Below are 18,955 nucleotides of genomic sequence, written 5' to 3'. Positions count from 1 at the left end.
TCGGAGGAAACACAGTGCACCTGGCAACCTTGGTTAGCGTGCACTGCGCCCGGCCCGCCACAGGAGACGCTGGTGCGCGATGAGACAAGGATATCCGTACCGGCCAAGCCCTCCCTAACCCGGACGACGCTAGGCCAATTGTGCGTCGCCCCACAGACCTCCCGGTCGCGGCCGGTTGCGACAGAGCCTGGGCGCGAACCCAGGGTCTCTGGTGGCACAACTGGCGCTGAGTGCATTACAATTTGATAAAACAATATTAGTGTCTCCTTTACAATGCAATGAGTGCTTACCTGAGCCACCAGGATCGGGCTTCCTCTCTGGCTTGATGCCTTTCATGATGCAGATGGACTCCATGACCAGTTTGACCAGACCTGGAGGATTTGACATGGACTTGACCACTGTGATGTCTGAGGGTTTCAGGGTGTCCAGAGCTGACAGGGCAGCCTCAAGGGCAGGCATGGCCTCCGCCAGGTCACCCTCACACTCATCCTGAACACAAACAGCAGGCAGTCACTCACTTTTAATATAGAAACTACTGTCATATGTCAACATTTTCATCCTTGCTGGCAGTTCTAATATTACAGATACCAAGCTAATTGTAATTTGAATGTGCAGCACCAAATATGTAATTTACAGTATATCGTCTTTATAATTCTAGTGTGAGTCGATCTGAATGATACAAGGTGTTGTAAAGGGACAGTGTAGACGTACCTTTATAGCTTTGGCTGCTGCAGCCGCGTCGTTGGCAACCTTCTCGTCTGCCAACACCAGCTCTTTCTTAGCATCCACCACTACTGTCTCCTTCTCAATGTTGACCATCATCTTATCTGTCTCAGCTGATGTCTGGATCAGCTCTGGCTGCAGGGCGGTCAGCTCCTCCTGCATTATCGATACCTGTGGAGCCAACATGGAGTGGAGTCATTCAGATGGAAGGGGCAGAGTGTTTAAGGCTTTTATCATAATTTTAGTCAATTTAGGGACTTTACAATGTGAGTTTTTGCTCTTTGTATTGATTAATTAGGCTTTATTGTACGTTAAAGGGTTAAAGCTGCAATATATAACTTATTTACATAGAAATGTGAGTTATAGATCTGCAATTCTTATTAAAAGCAAGTCTAAGAAGCGATATCTGTTCTATGTGTGTTATTTCTATGCTTCCAATCCTAAGTTTTGTTTAAACATATTCTACTTTCGGTTTTGTACACCAGCTCCAAACAGCTGAACATTTTTGTTATGGAATTTTTTGTTATGGAAAATACATTTCACAGTGTTTAGATGATACAATGATTCTCTACTCTATACTTGTTTTGTCACATAAACAGAAATTCACATTTTAGCAACAATGAAATGGTGGACCAATTTCTGCACAGTGCATCTTTAAGACGGGACACCGAGGCCTCATAATTCCCACAATGGGGATTGTTCTGCCAATCACATGTCAAAATAGGCCATAGTTATCTGTTAACTCCAAAGCATTGTACCAAAGCATTGTAACTCAGCAAATAGAAATGGGCCTTATGTAAGTAGACTTAGTTGACTAAACTATCCTACCTGAGATGCAGCAAAGTACAGTTTCTCCAGACCCACAATGTAGCGGTTTCTCTGAGTGTCCACCTCACTCCTCTTGGAGTTGAGCAGGACCTTGTATGTGAGAATGAGCTCCAGGTAGGATGTGGGCGTCACATAGTTGTGTCTCCTGAGTTGAGAGAAGTACCTCTCGGACAAACCTCCCACGCTCTCCTGGAAGGTTTTACACATCTCCACCACACTGAGAAACACACAAATCACTGACTTGGTAAAACAAATCCATGAAATTGATAAATTGACAAGAAGGGTCAAGCTCATATACATTTCCATCAAGTGTGTGGTCATCAATTTGCAGAAAGCTGAGGAGAAATTGAATATTAAGTACCTAGTCTGTTGACTATTAGCTAGTCCAGTAGCCTACCATAGATTAGTAGCAGCCTAGCAGCTAACAGCTATTTCGTAGCTTGTAGCTAAATCTAGAGAGACACTCTAGCTGGATGTTATGAGTGTATCAGTTTCTTACTGTAGCCTGACGCTGTCCTCCAGCTCCACGTCCTCCAGGAACTTGTTGGCCACCATCTCCAGAGCGTCTTTAGGCCAGGCTTGGAACCAGTCGATGGTGCAACAGTTGATGAGGGAGGGGAACATCCTCAACCGGTTTCGGAAGGCGTCCCCAATCGGGCTCATTGCTATTCCAAAGACAAACACCATCACTATTTAAAAAGGAAGACTCTTAAAGCAAGGTAATTCAAAAGGGCACAATGGATGTGGGATTGACATCAACATTACCAGTAAGGTGTTTAAGTATGGGGGGTAACCTGGTAATAATACTAAATGTATGAAATGTTGAAGGTACCCACCGAGCACAATGTGAAGGTTTGCCTTGACACGCTCGATGAAGAAGTTGTACATGGAGAGTGGCGTGGCGTCGATCTTCTTGCCCTCCATGCGTGCGATGCCCTGTACCTTGTCGATGATGTCGGCGCGCTCGTCGGCTGGGAAGATGTTGGGCACGTCGCCTGTGTTGAGCAGCATGTTGATGTCCTCCACAAAGGCCTCATCCTTGATCTGGCTGTCATTGAACAGGAACACCATGTTCTTGCCCTGCAGGCCCGCCTTCAGCATCAACCGCTTTAGGTCGTCGCGCCACTCTGACACTCCGTAGTTCTTGGTGAATAAATTAATTCATGATTTGGACTTATGGACTTATTTCCAGACTTTCATGGACTTTATCAGACGGGTAAAATAATGGGCAGGACTGACTGTACTTTGGTCACTAAAGGCGCTTAACATACAATCCAAATGGGAATACATTTAATACATACAATATACAAATGGAAACCATCATCAAGACTACACAAGATACGTAGCCTAATTAGCATGACCTCGAAAGTCGAAGAAAACCCTTACAGTTACCCATGAGTACTTCTCAGAACCTTCTTTCAAACCCTCCCTCTGGCCCTGGCATTTAGAGACAAACTTTGTGACTTCTTACAGCTGAGGTAAGCTACCAACCCCCAACCTCAGTCTGTGTCTATTGTCCTGATGCAGGACACTTCACACCTATGTGTTAGGGACCAGGTTGCCAGGGAACAGAGTCAGCTGACCCGGTCAGCCAATCAGTGGTCTAGCCTGGGGTTGCCACCAAACACGATGCCACAACGGGCCTCCCTTCACACGCCCAGGCCGGCAACAACCCGGTCTCCACAGCTCCCGTCGCCAGTCCTCAACCAGAACCCCACTCAGTCCCATCCAATGCGCTCCAGTCAGCCAACCCAACGACAGAGGTTCAGCCAGACCAGAGACCGCGAGTGCCAGAGCCTGTCCTGTGACGGCTACTGAGGCCCGAGTTGTCCCAGAAGCCGGCCGAGCTCCACTCCACACCCCAGCCGGTGCCAATACGAGCAGCATCTGAGCAAGACAAGCCGCTGCCAGTGTTGCAGCCTACCGTGAGACCAACAGAGCTCAAGAAAGTCGAGACGTTGCCAGAGCTGCAGCCCGACCAGCAACCACCAGCACTCAAGCCTACTCCATCTCTACCTGCATACTGCCAGTCGGATCTGCAGCCACCGGTGCCTGAGTCATTACCACAACCAAAACCTGAGGACACACTCCTGCTAGTGTCTCTCCTGGACCAGCCATCACCGGACTCAACTCCATTGCTGGTCCCTACACTGCCTGCTGCCCTTGCAGACCTGCTTGGCCTGAGCCTGACACCCAAGCCGACTCGTCAGACAGAGTCCCAGTCGACGTCCCATCCAGCACTAGAGCCTCCAGCACCATGTCCTCTGGACCTGCAGTCGGCTGACCTGACACACTATCTGGTCTCAGTATCCACTGCCGTTCTCGAGAACCAGTCAAGCCCTAAACTGGGCGCATCGCCAGACCCAGCACCAGGTCCGCTACCCGGCCCTGTCCTGGACCTACCGGCCGACTCAGCTCCAGTCCTGGGTCTACCATCTATTCTTCTCCCAGAACCAACACCACCAGTCCTGCCACTATGGCTCTCATCGGCCCATGTGGGCAGAAAACGCCACTGCCAGACCCACAACCAGCACTGGGTCTGAGGCTTCATACCACCCTCAGGACACCGCCTAATCCGGCGGCAACCCTGGATCTACCGCCCTGACCAGATCTAGACCTTCCTCTGGGTCCGGAACTGGATACACATCCTGTCCCCTTGGGAGAGCCACCACCCAACCAGCACTCTCGCCCTGAAGATGCCTGGCCCACCTCGTTGGGATGATCTCCTCCACCAGCCTGGACACCTCCAGCAGCACCGGCATGGACCACCCTGACTCCTTCTAGACAGCCCAGCCTCACAGACCCTATGAGCACCTTGTCCCTCACTGCCCGCTCCATCCATTCCACAGAAAGGGTGGCGACATTTTGGGGCGGCTGTAGAAAACCGTTACAGTTTCCCATGAGTACTTCTCAGAACCCTCTCTCTGGCCCTGGGACTTTGTGACTTCTTATTTTCTGACTTCTTACAGCTGAGGTAGGCTACCAACCCCTTCGACCTCAGCCTGAGTATTTTGTCCTGTTGCAGAAGACCCTTCAAACCTATGTGCTAGGGACCAGGTTGCCAGGGAACAGAGTCAGCTGACCCAGTTAGCCAAAGTGCCTAGTCAGGGGTTGGAGACCCAAGCCTGCCATTGAACTCTTTAGTTGTTTCCAGGAGGGCAGGTTGAGACAACCTCTATAAACTCCTGTCCTCCAGCTCAACTCACATCTGAACTCTTTCCAAATGGAAAATCCTTCATCTGGACTCAATGACTGGTGTTTAGAGCGTTGTAGACCATTAACCACTACCACTACCACTACCACTATCACTATCACTATCACTATCACTACCACTACACCACTATCACTACCACTACCACTACCACTATCACTACCACTACACCACTATCACTACCACTACCACTACCACTACACCATCACTACCACTATCACTACCACTACCACTATCACTATCACTATCACTACCACTACCACTACACCACTACCACTACCACTATCACTACCACTACCACTATCCCTACCACTACCACTACACCCCTACCACTACCACTACCACTACCACTACCACTACCACTACACCACTACCACTATCACTACCACTACCTCTATCGGAGACCAGCACATGGTGGCGCTATTTTTCACTAAGCACATTAACCTTCATAGTTTTCTTGATCCAGTTACCTTGGTTAGCTCAATCTGGAAGAGGTCGTAATCGTTGATGAAGGTGCCCAGCTTGGTGGCGCTCTGCCGTCCTGAGCCCCCGATGCCCACCAGGAGAAGATGCCCGTTGTCCTGCTTGAGCACACGGCAGATACGCGAGATGTGCTCGATGGCAAACTTGAACATGACGAGGGACATGGGTGCCTTGCTGATGTTGTTGAACTCGTCCAGGTAGTAGTCCATGACGTTGGTCAGAGCGTGCAGGTCGGTGATCTCGTCGTAGGCCTTGGCATCCGAGTCGGGCTTGGCGTAGTCTCCAAAGAACAGGCTGCGGATTGTCTCGTCCACAACCTTGCCGCTAGGCGTCAGGTGGGTCAGCAGCTACATACAACAGGGGGCAGTAGAATGGATTTAGAGTAAATAACATGTGCATTGCCCTTGAACTAGTAACCATTAGACTAAGTTCAATTCAGTCCCTTAAAATAAATCCCACATACACTAATGCTGACAGAAGATACATGGTAAATCTTCGAAAGGCAATGATCATCCAACAATGAAGAACTGTGAATGTATGAAAAGGGTCATGTGGAACTTACCTTATCCATGGTCTGCTTGAAGTAGCCGGAGGTTCTCTCCTTGACAATGTTGAAGAATGTCTCTCTGTCCTCGTTGTCGATGAGGCGGTCGTAGAACACACGGTAGACCTCATGGATCCACAGGCGGATCAGCTTGTCTCCCTCCTGCTCACACAGAAACAGATCATACATAAATGATATATATATATATATATATATTTGTATTTTTATAAGGTCAATTATTTAGTAAAAAAATTATATAGAAGTTGTATAAACGTTAACTATGAGCTGTTGTCGTCTGGCCTTGCCTGGAGGTGCGTAGGTGGGCTGAGCAGCACCCCGCGGATTACCCTGGCAAAGTCCCTGAGGTTGAAGATGTAGTGGGACTTGGAGGGAGTGGGCAGGAAACTCTCCATGGCATCCTGATAGACAGCCATGGTGGCCTGCACCATGATCTTCCCCAGTCTGGACACACAGACAACATACATATTCGTAAAGTATTCAGACCCCTTGATTTTTCTACATTTTGTAATGTTATAGCCTTATTATAAAATGTATTAAATTGCTTTTTTCCCCTCATCAATCTACACACAATACCCCATAATGACAAAGCAAAACCTCTGGCTCCGGCTGGGCCACTCAAGGACATTCAGAGACTTGTCCCGAAGCCACACCTGCGTTGTCTTGGCTGTGTGCTTAGGGTCGTTGTCCTGTTAGAAGGTGAACCTTCACCCCAATCTGAGGTTCTAAGCGCTCTGGAGCAGGTTTACATCAAGGATCTCTCTGTACTTTGCTCTGTTCATCTTTCCTCGATCCTGACTGGTCTTCCAGTCCCTGCCACTGAAAAACATCCCCACGGCATGATGCTGCCACCAAAATGCTTCACCGTAGGGATGGTGCCAGGTTTCCCCCCGACGTGACGCTTGGCATTCGGGCCAAAGAGTTCAATCTTGGTTTCATCAGACCAGAGAATCTTGTTTCTCATGTTCTTAAGAGTCCTTTAGGTGCCTTCTGGTAAACTCCAAGTGGGCTGTCGTGCCTTTTACTGAGAAGTGGTTTCCGTCTGGCCACTCTACCATAAAGGCCTGATTGGTGGAGTGCTGCAGAGGGGTTTGTCCTTCTGGAAGATCCTCCCATCTCTACAGAGGAAATCTGGAGCTCTATCAGAGTGACCATCGGGTCCTTGGTCCCTGACCAAGGCCTGACCAAGGCCTTTCTACATCGATTGCTCAGTTTAGCCGGGCGGCCAGATCTAGGAAGAGTCTTGGTGGTTCCAAACTTCTTCCATTTAAGAATGATGGAGGCCACTGTGTTCTTGGGGACCTTCAAAGCTGCAGAAATGTTTTGGTACCCTTCCCCAGATCTGTGCCTCGACACAATCCTGTCTCGGCGCTCTACGGACAATTCATTCGACCTAATGGCTTGGTTTTTGCTCTGACATGCACTGTCAACTGTGGGACCTTATATAGACAGGTGCGTGCCTTTCTAAATCAAGTCCAATCAATTGAATTTACCACAGGTGGACTCCAATCAAGTTCTGGAAACATTTCAAGGATGATCAATGGAAACAGGATGCACCTGAGCTCAATTTGAAGTTTCATAGCAAAGGGTCTGAATACTTATGTAAATAAGTTATTTCTGTTTTTTAAAATCTACAAACCTGTTTTCGCTTTGTCATTATGGGGTATTGTGTGTAGATTGATGAGTAATTCATTTTATTTAATCCATTTTAGAATAAGACTGTAATGTAACAAAATGTAGAAACAGTAAAGCGGTCTGAATACTTTCCGAATGCACTGTAAGTCAGAGGTCAGAATGTATTCCATTGAGTGAGCTGATCCATTGGTCGCACATATAGGCTCTCTCTGTCCTTTCCTCAACAACAGAGATTGTTGGTTACATAAATTGTTGGTTACAAGCCTTTTAGGGGCCATTTTAATTGAACAGATATAATTTTCCATTTCATTCCTTTAACAGATATTAATTCATGTCTCTGTTCATCACCAAGTTCATCACTCTAAAACATAAATGGGCCTTAGAACTGCATAGCCTCTCAATTCTAGGTTTGAATACCTTTAAGACATCTCACCTATAGAAAGCAGCATCAAATCCCTTGCCAAAATGCCAGTCGGTAATGGAGGTGAATATCTTGCTCAGCGTCTCATGGTCAAAGGAGTCGATAGAAACAATATTCAAATGACGAGTGAAGCGGCCTATGATTTAAAAGAGAAACTAACTGGTAAACTTTTACAACAAAATTATATGCACATTGAGAAAACCTACCTACTTGAAAGGTAAAACAATTTATGCATACCAAATCACTGAAGCAAAGGGTCTTGTTCAGTACGATCAAAATCAGATTTTTTTTTTTTTAAATGGAGAGCTAATACCACAACTTTTTCAATAAGAAACGCAAATTGATGTGCCTTACTGAACATCACCCAGTACTGAAGGGCAAAGAAAGAGTACCTGTAATGTCATTCCTCCCCCCACCAGGGGGCCCCATAGCAGATACAAACAGAATGTCCACAATGTCAATCCTGGAGGTGTCCTTCTTGTCGTACCAGTGGTAGTGGTCGATCCACTGCCTCAGCAGCTCGATGGGTGGCTGGGCGCCATAGATCTCCTTGGCAGGCATGTTGAGGTCATCTGATAGATCAAAGGTCACTAGGGTGAATCTCAATTGTATTTCCTTGATTACTCACATCCTCTCTCCTCACCCACTTTTTAAAATGTATTGGAGAAGAAAATTCAAGGTTCCTCCCCTCTGACCTTTTTCAACAATGCGTTTTGAGCAGGGGAGAACGACTGCCCCCTCTCATTAAAGCCATAAAGTTCAAAGCTGACCGTGGTACTGCAGGCATTGTTGCAGAAAACAGGATCCCCCATTATAGTGAATGGGAAAATGACAATCTTTGTGGATAATCTCTGTGTAAATAAATGAACGATTCTAAGACAATCATGGTACCAACAATTGCTTCTATTACACCAGATGCATGTCCTTGAACCACACAGAATAAGTTCTAAGGATCATTTAGTGGCCAATTGCAGCCTGCAGTACCTTGGTCGGCACTCGACTTGAAATACTCAATGAGAGGGCGCAGCACTAAGCTAGCCTGCAATGTCACTTCCTGGAGTGGCTCAAACTGCAGATGTTATCTATCCATGAGATGCCATCTTAACCAACTTTTTTGGCTTCAAATGCTCTTTTGAGTCTTTATAGGGATTAGGGTGCCATGTCAGACGCACCTGTGTTAAGCATTGAGTAGCATGGACACAGTAATGTGCTCCACTGAGTGCCCTACTCATTCCTTACCCACGTAGACGACACACTTCTTTCCCATGGGTGGCCCGAACACGCCCTTCCTCCGGCGGTCCAGCTTGCCCATGATGATGTCCTGGGTCTGGTTGGCTGAGGTGCGTGCCGAGAAGTTGATGCAGTTGGGTGTATAGCGCTCCTTAGGAAGCTTGAGCAGAAAGCTGTTGTTGATGACTGACTTGCCCGTGCCGGTGGGCCCCACGAACAGCATGGGTACCTCGTGGGCCATGTAGGTCTGCAGGAAGAACAGCTGACGGGCTGTCTCCATTGTGGGGATGATCAGGTCTGACACCTAATAGCGGGAATAGAGAGAGAGAGAAGGGGAATTTTAGTTAAAGAGCATGACAACCTGGTTACTCCCATTTGAACCCCTCCAATCACTATTAAACTGACAAGGAGAAGAGAGATTTTACAGAACATGGCCACCCAGTTATAGCTCCATTTGACCCCGTCAAGCAGTCACCCTCTAAGGTAAACAACTGACATTCGCTCCAGCGGCAATAGTGGACTCCTCTTTGGTGATGGAATCAGTCCATGTATTCCACTGCCCTGTGCCCTGCTTGTGGAAGTAGTAGTCATAGATGGTGCCTACAGAGGAGGGGAAAAAATGAAAAATATGACTAATTGTACCTTTGATTCTTTCACTTGCTCAATACAATAATTAATCAAACTTTATTATATAGCACATTTCTTACAACAAATGCATTTCAAGGTGCTTAACAAATAAAATAATACAACGTGAAGAAGATAAAACAAAAACGTTTCTGTAAATGTAAAATCAAGATAGACATCGATAAAATGAAGAGATAAATTGAAATAGTAAAACAATAGTAAGATAACCGTGGATATGAGAGACTAACGCAGCAATAAATAAAAGGCGATAAAATAAGATACTTAGAAAGGGATGAATTAAATCAAGTAGATCATATGCCTAAGAGAACTAAAAACACCCTGGGTAAAAGCACGGCTAAAAAGTTATGTCTTAAGCAGCAACGCTTTGGGACTGTTGTCCAGGTATGGTTGTCAGTCACAGCACAACTCATTGATAGGGTCATGTCACCTCTCTCAGGGAAAACGTTGTTCTTGGTCAGTTTGACACTTTTGGGCCGGGGGTGGTTGTCATCCATGCCCATGATCAGGTTCCTGTAGAAGGCGTCAAACTTATTGCGGCTGTCCCCGTTGATGGTCCCGCCCACGCTCCACACCACAGCGAATAGGAACAGGCCCTGCAGCCACATGGTCACCTGCTGACTGGACATGGGCTCCGTGCCATCGGCCCCCGAAGATGCAATGTCGTCTGGTGAAGCAGTACATGCGCAGCAACACACACAAAGGAACGCAGTCACGCGCATACATACAGTACATGCATTCAAGGTCATCAATCAATAAGAAAGGTCTTGTAAACCGTCTCCAGACAGATATAACACAGTTTATGTTTGGACTTCATAGTTTGGACATTGTATCATGAAACAGCTGTGTGTTGGCTGACCTAGGAGACAGGTGTAGAGCCTCATCAGGCTGTAAGCCAGGTGGATGGGGGATGTCGACACCAGGAAACGACACTCTCTGGAGATGAAGTCCAGACAGGGCTGGACCAGCCAGTTGAACATGTCTACAATCTGCAGAAAGACACGAGATGGTGTGTCACACATAATACAATGGAAAGGGGATACCTTGTCAGTTGCACAACTGAATGCATTCAACCGAAATGTGTCTTATAACCCAGTGGACAAAGCGTGGTACAAATCATTGATTATGCTGTATGGGGATAATTATATAGGAATATTCAAATGGACCTTCTTTAAGTAAACATTTTTTTTTATGTGTCTGTTCTCACCAGGTCTCTATGTTCAGTGCTCAGGCTCTCGGGCAAGGTGTCTATGTAGGAGTCTCTGAGAGGGGCCCAGCCTAACTGGTGAGGCTCCATGTAGATCATACCACATCTGAAGATACAAGGACAGTCAGCCAGCCATGTACAATTCATTAAGGGGCAAATCCTAACTTCCACCTAAGTCAAATTTTCACTTAGTCATCCATTAATGTCAATGGAAAGCTAAGTGAACATTCAAGTTAAGTGGAAGTTAAGATCCACCCCTAAAAGCAGAACAATGATTTCTTCATCAAAGTATCAACAACCAGCAACCAACTTGCTATACTACCACTGGTTGACTCAACACCCAACCAGAACGGTTTGCTCCTTTCTTCCAGTCACAAAATACAGTAAGCCACAACATATAGAATTTGAGGACACTACTTCTAAAAAAAACAACACCCCCACTCACCTGCTGACCGTAGCTGGGGAGGCCTGCTCCAGGTCGGCCGTCTCGAAGATCAGACTCATCTTAGCGCTCATCTGGATGATCTCACCACTCATCAGACACAGCTACAGAGAACAAAGTACAAAACCTACCTTAGTGTTTGGCACTAGACAAACAGGGCACTAGTTATTTAAGCAATGGACAATGTACTACTGTCCAAAGAAGGCAAATCATAGTAAAAGGTGACTTGTAGTCACTGGAAGAAGTAAAAAAGAAAACTAAATTTACTCAAAGCAGACAGGTATAATGCTTAGTTACTTGTTATACGCGTGTACGCCTCTATAACTTCATATTATAAATCTTATATGTTATGTCTCTCTATAACCAGATTTCCATCCATCTATCCAACCATCCAACTTTTTTACGAGAGTAAAATACATATATAGAATATATAGAAACAGCGACTTTGTCTGTAAACTTTCCAAATGTCGACAAAACAAAATACGCTAGAAGGTGGGATCTTTTTGTGTCGGTAAAATTAATAATGCGAGAAATGGCGGTGGAAACGCTTTTATGCGCAAATATTGATATAATAACCATCCTACAGAAGTAAACTTGGGGTCACACTATGACTCGGGAAAGCATACAGTTTATTAGGCTACAGATGAAATAAGTTAGGAGGAAGAACTTCACAACTGAAAGTGCACAGCGATGAGCTTGATGCTCCTTTCCAATAAATATTGAGGGTCTTATTCTGGTGACGTGATGATCAATGCTTGGCCTTTTATCCCCAATAAGTCAATTTGGTGGAAAAACGTCTCTGGTGGGAAAATCTTTTTTGTAGATTTTAGAATATTTGCATGAAAATCTGTTGCCAATTGAATGGAAACCTAGTTAATGAAGCTAACTCCTTTACCTTCTTGTTGTCGTCCAGCACGGTGTTCATGTTCTCGATCCACACCGCGTCGATGGGCCCGTCGAAGACGATCCACTGGCGGTCGTCCGAGGTGGAGACAGCCTGCTCCCTGAAGGAGACGGCCAGCACCCCGTCTGACCACTCGTGGCTGACCGGGTCGAAGCAACCGTACAGCTGGCCCATGGTGATGGCCTTGGGGTTGATGATCCGGTAGTCGACTGCACACTCCTCCATCAGACCAGCTGGGGGTAAAGAGGATGTCAGAGGATGGAAACATGGTGACCATAAAAATATAATTTAAAGTATGTATCAGATTTTGTAGTTGGTGCAATTTATTTGTAGTTGGTGCAATTTATTTGTAGTTGGTGCAATTTATTTGTAGTTGCCAAAACTGATGCTGCTTATGGCTTGATAATGTGGACTTTCGATGTCAGGAAGTTGCTGTCTGGTAGGACTGACCTTCAAACAGATCACCCAGGGCCCCAGCCAGGACTTTATAGGCAGAGGTCTTCCCACCCAGAGGGTCTCCCACGATCATGAAACCGTGACGCACCAGCATCATATCATACACCTAAAGAACCAACGGGATGAATTCTTACAGCACTGACCCTTATTCAACCACAATGTCTTCAAATAATAGGTGAGGTTGAGGCATCGGTGTCACTGAGAAGGACAGAGAAATGCTGCCATTTTGTTTTTGGATTACCTGGATGATTTTGCCGATGAACCAGGGCACAGGCTGGAGCTGGAGCTTGGTGATGTTGTCATTCAGGGCCTGCATGAGAAGATCGTAGTCTGGTTTGGGAAGGACCACCCCAGGGAAGAGATCCGATATGATACCCTATGGATACAATTCAAGCATACAGTCATGTGTGAAAGACTGAGAGATACGACAGTTTAAATGTGCACTAACAGGTGGAAAAGCTCAGAAAACTTTGACAGAATTTGCTTCTCTGGAGAAACATACAATTACTCAGTTTGTAATGATGACATTGGTGCATAGGTGCATAGTGTTACCTAGTGTTGATTTTTCAGTGTAACATTTCTACTGTTAATTCCAGAGTGAAATTAGTACTGTAAATGTTAAATTAACACTTATTAGAGTAAATGAACCCCAGTGTTGGTTTTAATAACAAGAGTTAAACTAAAACCACACCCATCATTATCATATTTCCCAGCATGCTCTTATTGCAGGTGTATTTTTAGAATCAGTTAAGAACAAATTCTTATTTACAATGACAGCCTAGGAACAGTGGGTTAACTGTCTTGTTCAGGGGCAGAACGACAGATTTTTAGCTTGTCAGCTCGAGGATTCGATCTAGCAACCTTTTGGTTACTAGCCCAACGCTCTAACCACTAGGCTACCTGCCGTATGCTACTCAAATATAAATAACATACATTTTTCTATACTAATCCAATCTGTTACTTGGATTTGTTGCACCAGTTACTGAAATGGTTGTTCCAGTTAAGATGCTTTAGGTAATCTCATATCTTATTCTTCCCAAATCTGGCAGTCATTCTAAATGCAGGTTGTAGGTGAATACAAATATTTGAGATCCCCACTCTGTCTGGATTCTAATAGGAATTACACATCACATTGCTAGCCAGCATAATGTGACTTGATGTGGCCTGTAAACAATGAGTTTGAGGCAACTGTATTAAGGTAAAACTAGGCTCTCAAAATAAGGCCTTATGAAATATGTATTGTAATAATTAAATTTTATTGGTAACATATTTGCTTAGGATCTCATCTGGTAAAGGCCACAGGACTGAACATGAATGAATGTAACCACCATTTCTCTCTCAATAACAAATACAGTCACGGGTGGTAACTCATCACCACTCATCAAAGGCACACTAGGAAATGCAAAGTGGTAATTTAACACTGAAAAGTGTGGACCCGTATGGACACTGGAACTGTGTTTAAATTCAACTTAGTGTTGATTTAACACTGGAGAATTAGCTGTGTGACAATGATGACATTGGTTACCTAGATAGAGAAATCATGTAAAAAAAAAAACAGCCTGATAAGATATACAAAATCAGGTGTTTACCAAATCAGTGTGACAAAGCTGAATAATGCCGAAACATAAGCAACATTACTTGAAACAGAGGCACATCCTGGGCCAGAAACTTGGCCATGTTGACGTCCATCAGTGCTCTGAGCAGCAGAACACTCTCGTTCTCCTTCGGGTACTTCAGTTTTAGGTTCCCCGCGGCAGTCAGGACTGATTTCACGGCGCGCATACCATAGTCGTAGTGATGCTGCGAGGACAGCTGCTCTGAACACAGGCGGTAGGTTGCCACAATCTTCCCGGCAAGACTGATAGGAACACCAAGAAAGTTTGTTTTTTTGAGTCAACGTGAGAAGTTAGAGAACTATGTATGACAAGACAAACACAACAGATGAGTTATATATCGGTATGATTCATACCTGCGAGACTCGATAAAGCCCACAGAGTAAAGTGAGATCTCACCAATGAGACCATAGTCAGGCACCATCATAGCCACCGTACGGAAAAGAACCTGCAAGAGAAGATTGACAGCGCCACACTCCCAATCTCATTGTTTTTCTTGCAATAAACCTAATGCAAAACTAGTTGAACTATACAATGTAAATTGTGACCTATCCCTTTTAAGTTGCAAATAACGACTGTTCATCCTATAGTCCGTGGTAGGTGTACTGTACCTTGAGGTTGTCTGGGAGCTCGGCCCTGCCTGCATAGCCAGGGTTCATGGTGATGAAGACGGAGCAGGTGGGATTGAGGGACAACTCGGTCCCCTCAAACATGAAGGTCTTCAGGTCCCTGGCGATGGCCTGCTGGATACTCAGCACCTGCTGGGCCACCACAGACAGCACCTCCACTTCGATTCGGTTGAACTCGTCGAAGCAGGCCCAAGCCCCGGATTGTGCCAGTCCTTTGAAAAACTTACTCATGGCCTTGTAGTCCAGGCCGTCAGAGCAGTTGAACACCACACACTGAGAGAAGCAAAGAACAAGACATAACAAATCAAATTGTAGTGAATGAATGCAATTAAATATGATACCTGAAGACTGAACAAACTTTGGGTGAAAGGTTAAGACAGTAATGCATTAGTAGGGTTCTCGAGTGCCGCAGTGGTTTAAGGCACTGCATCTCAGTGCTTGAGGCGTCACTACAGACACCCTGGTATGAATCCAGGCTGTATCACAACCGGCCGTGGTTGGGTGGCGCACCGTTGGCCCAGCATCATCCAGGTTTGGCCGGTGTATATAAGAATGTTCTTAGCATATTAGAGACTCAACAAAGCTCCACCAACTCAAGGTCATGGAGAGAGTTCTGTTGGAAGAACTAAACTGAAATCAAAACAGACTGGCTCCCTACACCCTTGTTGGAGAGAATGCGGTCTATTGAGGTTGGATCACTCTCATATCTTTTGGACCTGCCCCGCAATCTAAACTTACTGGGGAGAAATAAGATCTAACAATGGAAAAATAATGGGATTTGACATAGAACAAACATTCATTTCTTTGTACTTGGGTGAAATACCTGATAACTTACACAATAGAGAAAAGTACCTCTTGAAGGTCCTACTGGCAGCCAGTAAAAAGGCTATCACTAGGAAATGGCTACAAAAAGACCCTCCCACATTTACACAATGGATAGACATTGTAAAAGAAATACACCACATGGAGCGTATGACCTTTGCTTTAAGAACACAAGAGGAGAGAGGTCAGGAATACTGGGAAAAAAGTGCATTTTTTGTTGTTCTTTTTTAAAAACTTTACTTTCTTTGTGTTCCTATAAAAAAAACTAAGTATAAAAAAATAATGTTCTGAACTGACTTGCCTAGTTGAATAAAGGTTAAAAAATACAAAATGATCATGTACCTGCTTAGCCAGAGCTTTGGCCAGATCCTTGGTGGTCTCAGTCTTGCCTGTCCCTGCAGGGCCCTCGGGGGCTCCTCCCAGGTTCAGCTTCAGGGCACCCATCAGTGTCCTATGGGAACATGTAACATGCAACCTCCAATATGACATGACTGTTCTCTTTCAGTAACTTTCAGTATCCTTATGGAATAAAGTTATGTCCTGCAACTGTACCCATGTATGTATCCTTGCATTATAACCATGGACATTACTATGTTAGTGGTAAGTCAACCAAGTCGAGGTTACAGTTGATGACTGACCTATAGCAGCGGTCAGTGAGTGGGGTGATGACCAGACGGCCGGAGTTGCCCAGGTACTCGTAGCCGTACTTGACAGTGGTGGTGATCATACGCAGGCGCACGTCTCCGTCCTCCCAGAAGTACCTCAGCTGACTGATCCAGGAGAAGTCATTCAGGGAGGAGATACGGTCCTCAGCCAGTTTAGCTACCACGTCCCGAGCTGGGAGAGAGAGGAGAGAGTGTGTGAGTGAGAAGAAGTGTGTGTGTGAGAGATCTGGCACCGACTTCCTCTGGGGTGAACTCAGAAGAAGAACTAACATTAAGGAAAAAGTGGGAAATACCGTGGACATCAATGACTGTGAGAGCTCCTAAGGTCATTCTGGCCCCTCCATTCAGCTTCCCACGCACCAGCTCCACAATGTCAGCTATTTGGGCATTGCTCTTATCCACATAGGCCTTAGAATGGATCAACATATACAGTACCAGTCAATAGTTTGGACACACCTACTCATTCAAGGGTTTTTCTTTTTTTTTATTACTATTTTCTACATTGTAGAATAATAGTGAAGACATCACAACTATGAAACAACACATATGGAATCATGTAGTAACCAAAAAAGTGTTAACCAAATCAAAATATATTTTATATTTGAGATTCTTCAAAGTAGCCACCCTTTGCCTTGATGACAGCTTTGCACACTCTTGGCAGTCTTTGATCTGATGAGTCCAAATGTTAGATTTTTGGTTCCAACTGCTGTGTCTTTGTGAGACGCAGAGTAGGTGAACGGATGATCTCCGCACGTGTGGTTCCCACCGTGAAGCATGGAGGAGGTGTGATGGTGACATTGTCAGTGATTTATTTACATTTCAAGGTACACTTAACCAGCATGGCTACCACAGCATTCTGCAACGATATGCCATCCCATCTGGTTTGCGCTTAGTGGGACTATAATTTGTTTTTCAACAGGACAATGACCAAGTGCTGCATCAGATGACCTGTCCTCCACAATCCCCCGAACTCAACCCAATTGAGATGTTTTGGGATGAGTTGGACAGCAGAGTGAAGGAAAAGCAGCCAACAAGTGCTCAGCATTTGTAGGAACTCCTTCAAGACCGTTGGAAAAGCATTCCTCATGAAGCTGGTTGAGAAAATGCCAAGAGTGTGCAAAGCTGTTAATTAATTAGAGGGAAGTTGAAAGACAAGGGCATTTGATCAGCAACTGGGTCAAGTAGGCGGGGCTACATTAGGTGAATAAGGATGTAGAGTAATACCACTGAATTTCTAAACACAGAGGCGCAACATCGCAAGACTTCCAGGAACGCTTGCGAAGCAGGCCAAGCAGGTGTTTGTGGTTAGAGAAGTCAATGAGAGAAGTGAAAACATTCTTGCTTGGGCTCAGTGGTCTAAGGCACCGCATCGCAGTGCTTGAGGTGTCACTACACCTCACCCTGGTTCGATTCCAGGCTGTATCACAACCGGCCATGATTGGGAGTCCCATATGGTGGCGCACAATTGGCCCAGCGTCGTCGAAGGTGTGCCTTTGATTTGACGGCCTGCACATGCTCAGTTCGACGCAAGACGACTGTTAGACCCGATGACGTGTTTCTGTGCATGAGCTTAGCTAGCCAACGTCGCCTTGACTTGCCTACAAGAGTGATCAGGGGTTTCCATAGGAGATGCAGTTTCTGCCTATCTTCATAGTGTACTGTCTTTGGTAATGCTATGTATTAAGTGACTCACGTGCAGGGTATTGGTCTCGATGGCCTCAGAGACCTCACTGGTCCAGAAAATGGACGAGGCACAAATAACAACCTGACCAGGCCACTGCAACACCCACTTTTTCCTGGGGACCTGCAAAATAATCATGTGTAAAAAAAAAAAAAATAATACATTTGAAGTGTGATTGTCAATAAACATTTCAATTAAAAAAATATATATATTTTCTAAATTGTATTTATGTCTTTACTGTACCTGGACATACTGGTCCACTCCTTTGTGGATGACATCTCTAACGCTGGTCATCATCATGCTTTCCACCTGCTGTAGCCACTTCTCCACCATGCCCTGCATGGGATCACACCACACAGGCACATCAAATCAAATCAAATCAAATCAAATTTGTATTTGTCACATACACATGATTAGCAGATGTTAATGCGAGTGTAGCGAAATGCTTGCTTGTGCGAAATGCACGCATCAGCGTGTGTGTGTGTGTGTGTGCCTGAATGCGTGTGTGTGTGTGTGTCCTACAATAGTACCTTAGCTTTGGCGGGGTAGAGCTTGGTGCTAAACGGCACTAACTCCTTCTCAGAGCTGATCATGCCAGTGATCTCCATGTCCTCTGTGAACTCCAGCTTGGCGATGCCCTCGAAGCACTTCTTCAGGTGGGGCTGGACACGCCTCGGGTCCTTTGTCTCTGACAGGATCTCCAGCAACTCATCGTTGGACAGGAAGAAGAATCTGTGGATTAGATTCAGTCAGAGGTGAGTCCGAGATGGCAGCCTATTCCCTATGTATTGCACTATAAAG

The 18,955-nt window shown here is 45.5% G+C and overlaps 1 protein-coding gene across 1 annotated transcript in view; it reads right to left on the bottom strand.

The window, feature by feature from the left end:
- The window catches only part of LOC139367497 (dynein axonemal heavy chain 3), a 46,141-nt gene that overhangs the window by 8,183 nt on the left and 19,003 nt on the right, over positions 1-18,955 (bottom strand). Inside the window, exons 23-50 of the mRNA XM_071105727.1 lie at positions 18,685-18,886; positions 18,398-18,490; positions 18,167-18,277; positions 16,767-16,881; positions 16,447-16,645; positions 16,151-16,259; positions 14,969-15,259; positions 14,714-14,805; positions 14,383-14,602; positions 12,986-13,120; positions 12,739-12,850; positions 12,280-12,521; positions 11,388-11,488; positions 10,943-11,048; positions 10,595-10,724; positions 10,166-10,402; positions 9,590-9,693; positions 9,103-9,397; positions 8,256-8,435; positions 7,876-7,999; positions 6,095-6,251; positions 5,808-5,951; positions 5,233-5,592; positions 2,388-2,694; positions 2,051-2,216; positions 1,552-1,768; positions 712-894; positions 291-489 (exon numbers count right to left, since the gene is read on the bottom strand). Of these exons, the coding sequence (XP_070961828.1) occupies positions 291-489; positions 712-894; positions 1,552-1,768; positions 2,051-2,216; positions 2,388-2,694; positions 5,233-5,592; positions 5,808-5,951; positions 6,095-6,251; positions 7,876-7,999; positions 8,256-8,435; positions 9,103-9,397; positions 9,590-9,693; positions 10,166-10,402; positions 10,595-10,724; positions 10,943-11,048; positions 11,388-11,488; positions 12,280-12,521; positions 12,739-12,850; positions 12,986-13,120; positions 14,383-14,602; positions 14,714-14,805; positions 14,969-15,259; positions 16,151-16,259; positions 16,447-16,645; positions 16,767-16,881; positions 18,167-18,277; positions 18,398-18,490; positions 18,685-18,886 (4,931 nt within the window). The remainder of the gene's footprint in view (positions 1-290; positions 490-711; positions 895-1,551; positions 1,769-2,050; positions 2,217-2,387; positions 2,695-5,232; positions 5,593-5,807; positions 5,952-6,094; positions 6,252-7,875; positions 8,000-8,255; positions 8,436-9,102; positions 9,398-9,589; positions 9,694-10,165; positions 10,403-10,594; positions 10,725-10,942; positions 11,049-11,387; positions 11,489-12,279; positions 12,522-12,738; positions 12,851-12,985; positions 13,121-14,382; positions 14,603-14,713; positions 14,806-14,968; positions 15,260-16,150; positions 16,260-16,446; positions 16,646-16,766; positions 16,882-18,166; positions 18,278-18,397; positions 18,491-18,684; positions 18,887-18,955) is intronic.

Source organism: Oncorhynchus clarkii, chromosome 16, assembly GCF_045791955.1.
Source record: "Oncorhynchus clarkii lewisi isolate Uvic-CL-2024 chromosome 16, UVic_Ocla_1.0, whole genome shotgun sequence".
Lineage (NCBI taxonomy): Eukaryota > Metazoa > Chordata > Actinopteri > Salmoniformes > Salmonidae > Oncorhynchus > Oncorhynchus clarkii.
This window is presented reverse-complemented; position numbering and strand designations above follow the sequence as displayed.